The 13,945-nt window shown below is 46.5% G+C and overlaps 2 protein-coding genes and 1 long non-coding RNA gene across 6 annotated transcripts in view; 2 read left to right on the top strand and 1 right to left on the bottom strand.

Annotated features, from left to right (window-relative positions):
• The window catches only part of LOC310752282, a 40,006-nt gene extending 30,602 nt beyond the window's left edge, over nucleotides 1-9,404 (top strand). Inside the window, exon 2 of the long non-coding RNA XR_014542886.1 lies at nucleotides 8,539-9,404. This is a non-coding gene — a long non-coding RNA (uncharacterized lncRNA). The remainder of the gene's footprint in view (nucleotides 1-8,538) is intronic.
• The window catches only part of LOC310752274 (uncharacterized protein), a 311,176-nt gene that overhangs the window by 2,674 nt on the left and 294,557 nt on the right, over nucleotides 1-13,945 (top strand). For 3 of the 4 annotated variants that reach the window (XR_014542883.1, XR_014542884.1, XR_014542885.1), the window contains exons 2-5: nucleotides 2,311-2,479; nucleotides 6,665-6,842; nucleotides 6,928-6,999; nucleotides 8,306-8,540. Coding sequence is in view for 1 of the 4 variants with exons in the window: in XM_083592332.1 (XP_083448458.1) it covers nucleotides 2,311-2,479; nucleotides 6,665-6,842; nucleotides 6,928-6,999; nucleotides 8,306-8,470 (584 nt within the window). In the remaining 3 variants the exon portion in view is untranslated. Of the gene's footprint in view, nucleotides 1-2,310; nucleotides 2,480-6,664; nucleotides 6,843-6,927; nucleotides 7,000-8,305; nucleotides 9,405-13,945 lie in introns of those variants that run through there. The other variant, XM_083592332.1, reaches the window with a different exon arrangement.
• Nucleotides 10,091-13,945, bottom strand: part of CFP (complement factor properdin) — a 37,971-nt gene continuing 34,116 nt past the window's right edge. The window contains exons 8-10 of the mRNA XM_083592242.1: nucleotides 11,902-12,013; nucleotides 10,742-10,881; nucleotides 10,091-10,634 (exon numbers count right to left, since the gene is read on the bottom strand). Of these exons, the coding sequence (XP_083448368.1) occupies nucleotides 10,630-10,634; nucleotides 10,742-10,881; nucleotides 11,902-12,013 (257 nt within the window). The 3' untranslated portion in view covers nucleotides 10,091-10,629. The remainder of the gene's footprint in view (nucleotides 10,635-10,741; nucleotides 10,882-11,901; nucleotides 12,014-13,945) is intronic.

The following is a 13,945-nucleotide window of genomic DNA, read 5'->3' as shown; positions in this document are numbered from 1 at the left end:
AGTCCAGAGCTTTCATTCCAGCCATCTCTGATTAAAGGATTCTTGGTAGCAAGATTAGAAAGACCCCTCCTGGACAGCTGCTACCATTCAGTCCACACCATGTAGAGAGAGACATGCACACCAGAGCAAGGGCTCTGTGACCTCCGCACTAAACAATAAAATAAAATTCTGCATCCAGACAATCTGAATCCTACATTTAAAAAAATGAATGTTGCTGCCTGATATGTTGCTTGTACTCTTTTTTTAGACTCTCATTTAGCATAATTTATTCTTCAGTGTTTCCCTTCCTGCATAGTTTCTAGTCATGGGGAGGAGCAATGTCAGGCACCACTTTTAACCACAGGAAATCAAGGTTAGCCACTTCTCTGGCATTTCCAAATGTGTTGCTCACACCTGTTTTTAGATGAAAGCAGAGATTCTCCAGATGTGGTGCCCAGTGCCATGTTCTGCGCCTTTTCTGTGCTCCTGTGGAATCATGGCAGGCACACACTCAAGAAAACAGATACACGCTTATAACACGGCTGCTTTTCGTAATAAGGATCCCTGCCAGAGCCACAAAGCCTGACATTATTGCACACCGCTGAATGCTCTAGTCTGCCCGCTGCCTTCATTTGTTCTGCGAGAGCCTCTTCTGGGCAAAAGCCCCGGTGGTGTTTGTCCTTTTGGTTATGGATATAGCAGATTACACAGGATGTTATCAACAGTTCAAAATTGACTTCCCCCAGTGCAGCATGTGAAGCAGCACTTTAGTATTCATGCTCATGCATGTACTTGCACAAGCACTTGAATCAAGATGCATCCAGCCCTCTACTCCTTAGGCCCTCCAATCCTAAACCTGCTTACCTGGGAGTAAGTCCCATTGAATTCAATGGGGATTACTGCTGAGACAACGTGTAGGATTGCACTGTTGCTGGACTCCCATTTCCTCTGACTGTTGGCCATAACTGTGGGAGCTGATGGGAGCTGGAGGGCATTCTTTGCTCTAGAGGCTCTGAGAAGGGGGTTCAGTCTTAAAGACATACAGCTGTTGCTGTCTCATGCTGAGCAATCTTTTAAGAAGCCCTGCTATAAGGCTGTTTTCTGCAGATGCAATAGAGGCGATGAAGAAGGTCCTCTTTGCCATCACCGTCGCCACTTGGTAGGCTCAACATTGAGCTCTAACCCGTGTCTGGTCCGATTTCCGCCACCAGCGCTCTAGCCGTCTCAGCGATTGTTTCATCACCCTCAGCTCCAGGAGAAACTGAGGGAGAAGACACTTCGGAGCCAGACAGTCAATAGCCCTGGTTAACTCCGTATTCCAACGGGTCACCGGGGAATCAGCTGAAAGGCGATCAACATGGGATAAAGCATCCCCTACCACTCTCTGGAAACCGTTTGGATCCATTAAGTGGCGGGGGCGGACCATCCGAATCAGTCCCACCTCCCTGCAGAGGGGAAGGGTCTCAGAGAAATCCAGTTGCACCAGGAAGTGATCTGACCATGGCACTTCTTTTGTTTTGCTTTTACTTAGTGTCAGATCACCAACATCCATAGAGGTGAACACCAGGTCTAAGACATGTCCGCGGCTATGAGTTGGGCCAGACTTATTCAGGGACAGCCCCATAGAGGCCATGCTTTCCACAAAGTCCCGAGTGGCCCCTTGTAAGGTCGTGTTGGCATGGATGTTAAAATCCCCTAGGATAAGGTTACCAGGCATCCCCATTTCCTGGGGACAGTCCCTGGATTTACAAATCAGTCCCCATACAAAATCCATTGAAGTTGACTAGTGTCCCTGGATTCATTGAAAACAATCTGGTAACCTTACCCTAGGACAACCAAACTGGGTGTCTCCAGGAGCACATCCATCACGGCCTGAAGCAGCTCAGGCAGGGAGTTCTTGATGCAGGATCCTTGACCTTCTCTGGGTCTCCATGCCTTCTGCCCAGTCACCATTGCATAATGGGAAACCCACATTTGCAGACACAGCCAACCTGCTTGCTGCCAGTGCCAGGTCCATTTTTGCTCTCATGCCTAGTCCCAAACCACAACACCCAGGGCCAGCCCCAGACATTTTGGTACCTGAGGTGAACCACAAAATGGTGCCCCCTTCTCACCAGGAAAGAAGGGAGGAGTGAAGCTCAACACCAGGAGCAATGGGGGGATAAAGATCTACATTGGGATCCACTGCCTCCTGGGACCTTGCTGCCTGAGGCGGTTGCCTTGCCTTGCCTCATGAGTGAGCCATCCCTGACAGCACCCCCACGCAAGCGTTCCCGTCCACCCTGCTGTCAAGTTGCACTGCAAGATGTTTCATTGGCACTCTCTTTCCAGGTCAGTCGTCTTTTGAGAATGAGCCGAGGTTCCCCCGCTTCCCAGCCCATCGGCTGCCTGTCTATGCCATCAAGCGCAAGCCCAGTGTGGATGTGAGAAGCCCTGAACGGAGCTTGCATGGGCAGAGGGCGTCGAAAGTCAAGCGATCAACCTGCGGGCCTGTGGCAGCGTGAGTGACCTTGAGGACCACCAGGGGGCGTTGTAGCATAAGGGCTCAGCATTTTTAAAGCAACTTTTGAAATGTTTGGGCTCTGGCCTCTGGCAACCCTTAAAACAGCCCTGCAAGGTGTGTCAGTCTGCCCCTCACCATGGTGCTCATGGCCAGCCAAGGGTGACACAAGACTTGCTGATTTATAGGGTTCTGACATCCGGTTGCGTCACAATCTCCAGGCACAGCTTCGCTCTTTAAAGCTCCATGTCCAAGAGGGTTTGGGTTTTTGCCCTGGCACTTCCCCCAGGAAAACCCACCTTTTACCAGTGAATCAGAGCAAATGGTTCTCCATAGAAAACTGCTGGTTTTGCCAGGGTAGGGGTAGAAACAATGGCTTCAAGTTGTAAGACAGGAGGTTCTGACTTAACACCAGAAAGAACTTTCTCACATTAAGAGCTGTTTGACAGTGGAACAGTCTCCCTCAGGAGGTGGTGGACTCTCCTTCCTTGGAGCTTTCTAAGCAGAGGTTGGATGATGCTTTTCTTGTATGATGATCTAGTTGAGAGTCCTGCCTTGCAGGGGGTTGGACTAGATGACCCTTGGGGTACCCCCCACTTCGTGATGCTATTATTCTCTCCCAGCCCTACCTGGAGATGCTGGGACTGAACTAGGGGTCTCTGCATGCAAAACAGGTGCTGTGGCACTTCCTCTAATCCCGCCAGCTCCCCGTTGTGCAAGAAGAGTGAGCCCACACTGCACAGCCCAGAAGCATCTGTCCCAGGGCAGGGTTTCCTGTGTGCCTGCTGGGCGCTCTGTGCTGGGTGCTGCCCAAGTCACAAACAGATTCTTGCCACTTCCAGGTTGACGGTTGAACAGCTAAAGCTCTGAACCGCGCCTAGAAAATACTGTCTGCAGTCCCGGTGGAGCTATGTGTAGTGGGGACGTTGTTAGGAGAAGACAACGCAGGAAGCAAAATGGGTGTAAAAGCGTAGATATATGAACATACAGGATTTGATTTATTATAATTATGAAGACAGCTCTCTCAGTTCATTGACCAAGTACTTTACCATGTTTTATCCAATTTCTCCTAATGTTTTATCCAATTTTTCCTACTCTTGTGGAGTAGGTCACTGTTATTCCCATTTCATAGATGGGGAAAATGAGCCTTGAGTCCAGAGATCATGATTTGCCCTCACCTAGTCCATCTTTCAATAAGCACTGAAGGCCACTACTTTTGCAAAACATGTTTTTATTCTGAATTAATTTGCTCTAACATCTGCTTTTAGAGCTATGCAGTTGCTGGCATACGTTAGAATCCCCGATGCACTGATAAATGTGAGAGAAGCAGTGCAGCACAGTGGTTAGCGTGCTGGACTAGAACTTGAGAGACCAGGATTCAAATTCTCCCTCAGCCATGAAGCTCACGGGGTCACCTTGGGCCCATCCTATTTTCAGACTAACCTACCTCACAGGATTGTTGTGAGGATAAAATGGACGCTGCACTCTGTAAAAACCATGTGCACTGTCTGGAGGCCCTTGGAGGAAGGGTGAGATATAAACGTAGTGTAGAAAGTGAAAAGCCCTTCCGTATCCCCAGTGCTATTTTTCTAGAAAAAGAGGTGCTGGGACTCACCGCACCTTCTTCTCTTGGCAAAGGCACCACCTGAGTTGTGGCTGGGGAAAAAGCCCTGCTCATTCCCACTCTTCAGTCTAGGTCGCCGTGTTAGTCTGACACAGTCAAAATATATAAAAAAATAAAAAAATTGTCCAGAGGCACCTAAGAGACCAACTAAGTTTGTTCTTGGTATAAGCTTTCTGAAGAAGTGTGTATGCGCACAAAAGCTTATACCAAGAACAAACTTTGTTGGTCTCTTAGGTGCCACTGGACAATTAATTTTTTTATATATTTCCACTCTTCAGAGGTTAGAGTATTGGACCCGAGAGACCAAGGTTCAAATCCTCACTCAGCCATGAAGCTCACTAACTAGTCATCCTCAGGCCAGTCCCAATCTCTCAGCCTGACCTACCTCACAAAGTAGTTGTGAAGATTAAATGCGCAGAAGGATAGTCATGTTTGCCACAGTGCGCTTCTTGGAGGAACAGTGCCATACAAATGTACAAACACACAACTTTATCAAATGTATTCAGAGTAGAAGAGTAAATTTCTTTTGTAAATTAGGCATTATATTTTCTGTAGTTAAGCCTAAGGGTGCACATATTTATAGGCATGCCAATTGTCTGGAAACGATGGTTTCCTATTTTAAAATGGTCCCAGTTCCATGGGGACCAGGTGCATTTTAACTGGGAAGGAAGAGCCTTGGGCAACTCATTAATTTCTCAGCTTCAGTCCCTCAAGTGTAGAATGAATAAGCTGTATAGACTATTTTATATTAATTGTATAGGTTGTGCTTATATTTAAAACAAAACTGGGGGTAGGGATGAATACAAGCCGTAGTTCTGTCTGTGGGTATAAAGCTGTAGTTAAAATGACTTACAGGGTGACACCCACATTACTGGGTGGCCTCTTCAAGATGCTCTGAGCCATATTCTGAAGTCTCGTTTCTCCAGATGCCACCTTCTCCTCTGCCAGTGCATGAAGACTAACAGAGGACATGGGTTTCTGCTCTCCTCCCAGTTTATTGTCACAACAACCCTGTGATCAGGCTGAGAAACGGGACTGGTCCAACGCCTCCCAGAGAGCTTCATCTAGCCACCTCCTGACCAGCAAGTTCTAGCACAGGGTCACTGCTTAGCCTGGCATCCAAGTGGCAGAGAATTGCCAAGAGATCTAGTGTGGGGTCAGGCATGCCTCCTTCCGCATTGCAGACAGGGCTTAACTTCCACAGGGAAAGTGACAAAGTGCAAGACTTTAAGGAAGAAACATGACGCTCCATCCCTAATCCCTGAAGTGAGGGGGGGGTTGGTGGGTGAGGGGAGAGCACTTTGCACCACTTCTTCACAGCTGTTTCCTGTGATGTAAGGCTAAGACCCCAGATTCCAAAGAGAGACTCTCTAGATTATTATTATTATTAATTAATTAATCAAATGTACGAAGAATGGACGCTTTTGAATTATGGTGCTGGAGGAGACTCTTGAGAGTCCCATGGACTGCAAGAAGATCAAACCTCTCCATTCTGAAGGAAATCAGCCCTGAGTGCTCACTGGAAGGACAGATCCTGAAGCTGAGCCTCCAAGACTTTGGCCACCTCATGAGAAGAGAAGACTCCCTGGAAAAGACCGTGATGTTGGGAAAGATGGAGGGCACAAGGAGAAGGGGACGACAGAGGACGAGATGGTGGGACAGTGTTCTCAAAGCTACAAACATGAGTCTGACCAAACTGCGGGAGGCAGTGGAAGACAGGAGTGCCTGGCGTGCTCTGGTCCAGGGGGCCACGAAGAGTCGGATATGACTAAACGACTAAACAACAACAAATATGCTATCTTTCATCCATAGATCTCAAGGCAGTTCACAGCATGGCAAATGGCCCTCAAATAGGCTGTGGCTCCATGCAGGAGCAGATTTCACATATGGATTAATCTAGCCCTGTAATCCAGTATCATTTGTACAGCGGCGGAGCATATGCCCGCGCTGCCCAGGGCGGGTGCACTCCTGAGGAGGCGAGGCACAGAGGGGGCCTCCCAGGTGTGGGATAGCTGCTCGGGTGCACAGAGCGGCACACGCACCCCCCATACTGAAGTGGTTTTCAACCAGTGTGCCGTGGCACCCTGAGGTGCCTTGAATGATGGTCCGGGGTGCCGCGGGCAACACTGGCCTCTGTCCCTCTTTCCTCCCCTCTGATGCCCTCTCTTGTCTCTGCCTCCTAAAGGCTTGCACAGCTGTTTGTTGCAGCAGCCCTGGCTACAAGCTCCCCAGGCGAAGGGTGCCTCTTGGGGTGGCCAGGGGGTGCTTCCAGGCCCCTGTGGGGCAGTGTGAGGAGGCACCTCTCTCTGGGGCGGGGGGGGGGGAAGTAGTTGCCCCGAGGACTCCCAAGGACAGAAGAGGAGGCTGAGGGAATACTCCACAAGGGAGGGTGTTTGAAAAAATGTGAGGGTCTGCCAGTTCTGTGGACAAGGGGTGACATAACTGTGCTCCTGAGCCCCACCTGGGTGCCGCAGAAAGAATGTAGTTGGTTAAGGGAGCCATGGACTCAGAAAGGTTGGAAACCTCTGATATACTGTATAGGTGACTCTCTCTCTCTTCAGCTCCCTGGAACAGAGGGTTCCTCCTGCTGCACAGATCCCGATTGCTGTTCCCTGTGTCACCACGTCCAGACCTGAGCCTTGCAGAGACTCTCAAGCGCTTCACCCATCCTGCCCACATAAATGCCCCCTGAGGAAGCCCCTCCTGGAGCCAGCCCTCACTGTCTCCCAGTTGCAGCAGGTAAGTCCTGGCTAAGCGCTCCTTCCACCTTCACCTTGTCGTTCCTCATCTCCAGCTCAAAACACCTCTTTCCCTGATCTTTCAGATGCGGCCTTCAGTTATCACCTGCGCACCCCGCCGGAGCCGGCCAGAGAAACCTGAAAGCACCAGCCCTGCAGTGAGTCCCCATTTCCCCTTCTCTCTCTCTCTCTCTCTCCTCTCTCACAGTCTCTTCCCCAACCTGCTGACTAAGGATTGATGGGAGTTGTAGTCCAAGCCACAGAGAACTAAGCTTTTCTTAGGCAGGAAGAAGGGGGTGCTTCTATTTATTTTTATTCTATTTTTGTAAAGTTTTACATTATTCTTTCATGTTATAATGTATATAAAACAGAGATGCCAATTATAGCACCAAATGACCTGCTTATTGAGCATTCATCCTGATTTGTTTGCAGGCAGATCATACAATGTTGGATATTTAGTAAGCATCCATTCTCATTTGTTTGTGGGAAGATTAGAGGATGGTTGCATCAAACCATCAAATTCCTGACCTGCTACTTTCCTTATTGCAAAAAATCTGATCTCTTAAGTGGGTTTGTTGCACAAGACCTCCCAATCAATTATAATGGTGCGACCTGAATGTGTCAGTACAGTGGTACCTCAGGTTACATACGCTTCAGGTTACAGACTCCACTAACCCAGAAATATTACCTCGGGTTAAGAACTTTGCTTCAGGATAAGAACAGAAATCGTGCTCTGGCGGCGCAGAGGCAGCAGGAGGCCCCATTAGCTAAAGTGGTGCTTCAGGTTAAGAACAGTTTCAGGTTAAGTATGGACCTCCGGAACGAATTAAGTACTTAACCCGAGGTACCACTGTATGTGATTGAACCCAACCCAGAAACAGGAGCTGCCTGGAAGTGTCCTCAGGTGACTTTTATGTCACTGTAACTGTCATGGCTTCTCCCAAAGGATCATGGGAATTGTAGTTTGGTCACACTGCTGAGAAATCTGTTAGAGACCCCTAGTTTTGCCAGACCCTCAACATAACTGCATTTCCCAGGGAATTCCCAAAATCTGTATATGAGCCCCCCTTTTACAGCATAATGTCAAATATTTGTTTGTGCAGAGTACATGCAGTCCTGATTCTAATTCACACACAATTCCCATATATATTTGCTCAGATAAACGTGCTGTGCATTTGGAAGACAGAGAGGGGATGGTAGAGAAGGACCTAGAGGAGAAGTCACAGAGTAGTTACTCCCCCCACAGAGCACCCTTTAACCACCCTGCTGCTCTCACAGCTGGGGGGGGGAGAGGTTGAGGGTTGCTTTCCATACATCTGTTCACCGCCTGGTTTTCAATTCACATACGGGATTATGAGCACAGAACCAGATGCTGAGGGGACAGGAGAGCAGGCCAGGTTATGGCTTTTTGCAGGTGTCATCAGAAGCCCATATTTCCTGACCAAACCTGTTTTTCCCCAACAGATCACCCCATCAGACCGCAGGAGCACGAGCTCTGATCCTGCCCCCCCACAGAGGCTCCATGCATGGACCACGGGCTCTGTGGGGCCTTCAGCACAAGTCAGCAGAGAAGCATCTCCCAAGCAAAGAATCCAGCATACAGACAAGAATCCCATCCCCAGCGCTTGAAGCTCTTTGGCTTTGACCTAGCAGGTCCCTCCTGTGTCCCTGTTGTCCAGCAATGAGGAATCCTCCAGATGTTGCTGGACTCCCGATTCCCATCAGCCTCAGGCAGGGGAGCCAGCAGGGAGAGACGATGGCAGCTGCAGTTCATCAACATCTGGAGGGCCACAGGTTCCCTGCCCATCTGTATTGGCTATCCTTGGACCCCTAAGCCCAACCCCCATCCCTTTTTATGGCCAAGTAGCTGTCCATGTCCCTGGCTCAGTGCCCTCCTTCCCTACACCTTGTGTTCTTATTCCCCTTCTAGACCTACAAATTGAGCTGCCTTTCCTGTCTCAAACCCATTTATGTGAAAACCCTGCTGGTTCCAATGGAACTGACTTCTAAGTCAGCATGCTCCTTTAACACAAGAATTGCTCTTGCCCAGTCAGATACCAGTCCCATTTTGCTTTCAGCAGGAGCCAGGCCAGTGCTCCTGGAAAGTGAAGATGGAGCAGGTGCAAAGGCAAGAGCCCTGTAGTGACCCGGGTTCCAGAATGGTGATGTGTACAAAGCCTAAAATTCCAGCCTCTGTGCTGTGCACAGAGACTGGAACTGGAACTGAGAACGGAAAGTCTGAAAACCTCATACACTCCAGGAGTCCAGGTGATGTGTAGCCAGCAGGTGATGGCTAGAAACTTCCCACCTTGGTTTCCCCAGTGCAAACAAGCAGATAAATTCCAAGAAAGTACAAGAAAAGAAGAAACAGTGCCCAATCCAGCACTCATAGGAAGATCCAAGAATCACAAGTAGCCTCTGACAGAGGAACCAAACTAAGACAAAATATGGACCCTTTCCTACGTGGGACTCAGCCCTGAAAGTGGAGGAGAGCTATTTTAAAAAACACATCATTTTATATTTCTCTAATTCATGAGTGTCAATAAAGTAGCGTTGAACTGTGTCTTGTGTGTGCAGTAAGATTTCTGCTTGTGGTGCTTTTGGGTTTTTTGGCCTCAAAGCACTCTCTGGGTAAAGTGTTCAGGTTTGGTAACCAGCGTTGGATCTCCATTCAATTTGTAGAAGTAATTGTTGCCAATTCTGCCCGAAATTAAACCTAATGTTTTAGTCCTGTTAAGCCTGTTCCATTACCATGGGGAAAGCAAGCCCTGAATTCTAGTTTATATATACTGAGAGGCCTAACAGAGACTGACGCAAAACCCAGAGGTCTCCACTTTATTGTGTCAGGGATATGTGTGTTAGATGAGTCCAGATGCAACAACCCAAATAGATGATTGTCTACCAGGACATCCCTTCCTACTCAGCTAATCACTACAATGGAATGTATTGCCCTACTATTACCTCTGCAACCTCAGCACACAGCCCAGCCCAGTAAATGCTTTTCACTCTGGAACACTTAGAACCTTTAAGAGCATTCCAGGACAACAGGGCAGGCAAGCAAATAGCTAGAGAGGTTATTGCCTTTTTTACAAAGCTCCTGTCATTGTTACTAATTTTTTAGCATATTGTCAAAGATACTATTTTTCAGCAAATCTACATAGAATAATAGAATTGCAAGTCCGACCCCTTGCAATGCAGGGATCTCAACACATGGTTTCCCATCCCATTTGAAACCATACCGGACCCTGCTTAGCTTTGCAAATGTGCAGGCAGTTTTATTGCTGCACCACTAGGAGGTACATACTTTTACACCATATTCATCTGTCTGCAAGCAGAGCTCTCAACAAACAGCCTAAAACATCCAGATGCAGAGTAGTGGTTGCTTTTACAGTAAATGAAAACAGTAGAATCCATAATGTGATTAAAATCTCCCACCTGGGACACACACTGGCCTGATAGGCTAAGCATTTTTTTTAAAATTTCAAAAATAACAATCATATATTAAACAACAACCAACAAGCATACAATGAATTATATCTATGTGAAAATGAAAAAATGCTTATGAAATGGGGGAAAGCTTATATGAATTAATATCCACATTACACAGTGTGCTGACATGTAAGTGTATTGACATATAAGGCAACTTATTGTACTGATTATTCCTCAGTTCTCAAGGTCACCATTTCAAAAAGAGGAAGCAGCTATTGGGGGTTGCAAAGATGAAAGGAAGCTGACATTAGCCTGGCTCCTGGTAGTCTCCAGCACTGAAACCCACAGTTTCTTCAAAATCAGCCTGGGGGTGGGGGGCGGAGAGAAAGAGAGAGAAACGTGGTTAAATCCAGGGGAAATGCTGGGCTCCCCCATCGTTTTCTCCTCCCCAGAAGATCGCCACCAACTCACCTTCACAGGGGGGCACATTTTGGCATGGTGCTTGCTCCTCCACCACCAGCCTCTGTCCATCCAGCGGCTGGCAGTTGGGTCTTGGGCGCCCCCAGAAGCTGACGTTCAGTACCTTCCCGTTCTCTCCTTCCACTGTCATTCTGCAAGCCAGAGAGAAAGGATCACAATGAAGGGGCTGCTTGGCTTAGGAGGTCACACTCCCCTCCCCTGTTCCTCCAAACTGGCTTCTCTGAGACAATAACAACACGACAACTCCAGCAGGATATGTCTTCCCCCACCTCCCAACACAGCGTGTGGTACCACTGCACATTTAAGGCTGTGGCATACCACTATATACAGTCATGGTTTCCCCCAAAGAATTCTGGGAGCTGCAGTTTTTTAAGGAGCGCTTGTAGGAGACCCTACCCCATTCCCCTCACAGAGCTGCAATTCCCAGAGTCCCCGGGAAGACCAATTGACTGTCCGAACAACTCTCAGTGCGCTTAGCACACTTCAGTTACCAAGAGTTGTGTTTTTTTAAGGAAGCCATGACTTCACCCCACTGGATTCTGGCTCAGAGCACCCCAGATATTGTTGCTGGCTACCTTTTGTACTGGTTTTGCATGTGACTGCGAAAGGCTCAGGTGTCTTTATATTCAGGGCCAGACTTAGGGGGTAACTAGGACCCTTTCCTGGATAATCCAGCAATGGAATCCTCCATTGGATTTTAACCCTTGCTGCATCCAGGACCCCAGGAATTAGAAGGGACTCAGTCATCATACAGCCTAACCCCTCCCTGCTCAAACTCACAACAGCCTATCTGTTTCCAAACTGATTTTATTTATTTTCATAAATTGTATGCCCATTTGTTTTTCATGTGTGATTTTTATCAGTATTATTAGTGAACATTCTTTATTGTTTTGTGCAAACTGCCAAGTAGTTTTTGCCTATTAACTCTTGTCAGTTAAATACATGAATTCTGCACTAGCTGCAGCTGGCCAGTTAAGCAAGTCAGAAAGTGGTTTCGCAGGCTTGCCCTTCAAAAATGAAACAACTCCCTATTTCTCTCTCCCTCAACTCAACTCAACTCAACTCAGCTCTCTCTCTCTCTCTCTCTCTCTCTCTCTCTCTCTCACACACACACACACACACACACTGCCCTTCCCTCATTTCATACTCACGGGTAATTGGGGTAGATGGCTTTGCACTCCCTCTTGCGAGATTTCATGGGCTTCTCCCCACAGGGCGGGTTGCAGAGGCCCCATGGGCTCCATTCTGTCCAGGCTCCGTTCACTGAGAGAAGCCACACAAATCAGACCCACAGGCTTGGCATCCCTTGACTCCACCTCTGCCTACTGAACAACTACCATGAAGGGAACTGTAGCTCTGTGAGGGTTCTCCCAACAGCTCTCAGAACCCTTAACAAACTACAGCTCCCAGGATGCTCTGGGGGAAAGCATTACAACTGTTAAAGGAGTATCAATATGGTGTCAATATGACAAGTAGAGTATCTGAAGAACCAGTGGGGCACGGCAGTGAGAGCCTCAGAAAGGGACCAGAAAGACATGGGACTCAGCTGCATGGTAAAAATAAAATGCTATAAATGCATTATAACATGTGATACCAGATAGTGCTGTAGAGCTGGAATCAGAACTATAAAATTTTCCATTATGAGCTTTAAAAAAAAATTCAGAGCATTTCTTATAGTAGTGTAGATGCAGCCCTGCTCAACCTGAAGCACACAGGGTGGCTTTGGGCCAGGCATTCAAAAGCAAGGGGCAATAATCAGGTAGGGAGAGGCGGTTGGCTCACCTACCCTCTGCCATCGTGCCTCATGTCTACAGCTCACTAGGGCTGTATCTGTTTGGAAAGAGATATCAGATACTACACTTGATCTTAACCAAAAGGCTTAAGAGATGGGAGTCTGTTACAGAGAACTCACTTGTGAGCGGACAGGTGTAAGGTTGCACTATATGAGAACTGAAATTTTATGTTGGAGATGCACAACTTGGATCCGGGACTGGATAAAATTAGAAAACACAGATTTATTAGATTTGAAAGGGCACGACAATAGATTTGGTTGGCGTGCGTATTTGTGGTACAACAAAGGGTAAATACATAAAGCATTTTATAATCATATAATTAGGAGATCACTTTTAAGGGCATGGGGAAAACATAAAGAACTATTAGAACTAAAGACCCCATGGTAGGTTTCCCCTACGGAAGTAATTTCAATCAAAAAAATAAATAGGGAGAAAATATGGCCTACATATAGAGATTTGCTAATAGAAAAGGAAGGGAAGTTAATACTGAAAGAATATGAGGAGATTAAAGAATATGTGTATGATTGGCTGCAATATCGTCAATTAAATGAGGTATTTAAAGAAGATTTTAAAAAGGTTTTAGCTCGAATATTTCAAGATTCCAAAGAGAAATTATAGAAGATAATACCAAATTGTTGAAGAAAACAAATAATTTATTATTAGAATGGGAAACAAAAGATGAAGAGGTAAAAAGTATAATGATTAAATGGGTGCAAGATATAGGACACAATAAAGAAATGGAAGAATGGGAAAAATTATGGAGAGTAAATTTGAAATTTATTGATTGTATTTTAATAAAAGAGAATTATATGAAAATGATGTTGTTGTTTAGTCGTTTAGTCGTGTCCGACTCTTCGTGACCCCATGGACCAGAGTATTACACCAGAAAAAAATAGCAAAAAGGTATAGAACAGGTTCAAATAAGTGTTGGAAATGTAAAGAAAATGAAGGCAACTTTTTCACATGTCAAAACAAAAAAAAATTTTTTTCCTTCCAGTAGCACCTTAAAGACCAACTAAGTTAGTTCTTGGTATGAGCTTTCGTGTGCATGCACACTAACTTAGTTGGTCTTTAAGGTGCTACTGGAAGGAAAAAAAAATTTTTTTGTTTTGACTATGGCAGACCAACACGGCTACCTATCTGTAACATTTTTCACATGTGGTGGAATTGCAAACTGATTAATAAGTATTGGGATATGATTTGTAATGAAATTAAGAAAATATTTAAATTGACCAGAAGCTTTTTTATTAGGTATTACAGGTTAAGATTTACTAAGAGAAAAGAAGAAACGCTTTATGTATGCTACAACTGCAGCTAGGAGCTTATTAGCCCAAAGATGGAAAAGCGAAGAAATACCAACTAAGGAAGAATGGCTGCAAAAATTAATGGAATATGCTGAAAT

Source organism: Podarcis filfolensis (assembly GCF_964270895.1).
Source record: "Podarcis filfolensis genome assembly, chromosome: 17".
Lineage (NCBI taxonomy): Eukaryota > Metazoa > Chordata > Lepidosauria > Squamata > Lacertidae > Podarcis > Podarcis filfolensis.
Note: the sequence above shows the minus strand (reverse complement) of the source record. Positions and strands in the feature narration are given on the sequence as shown.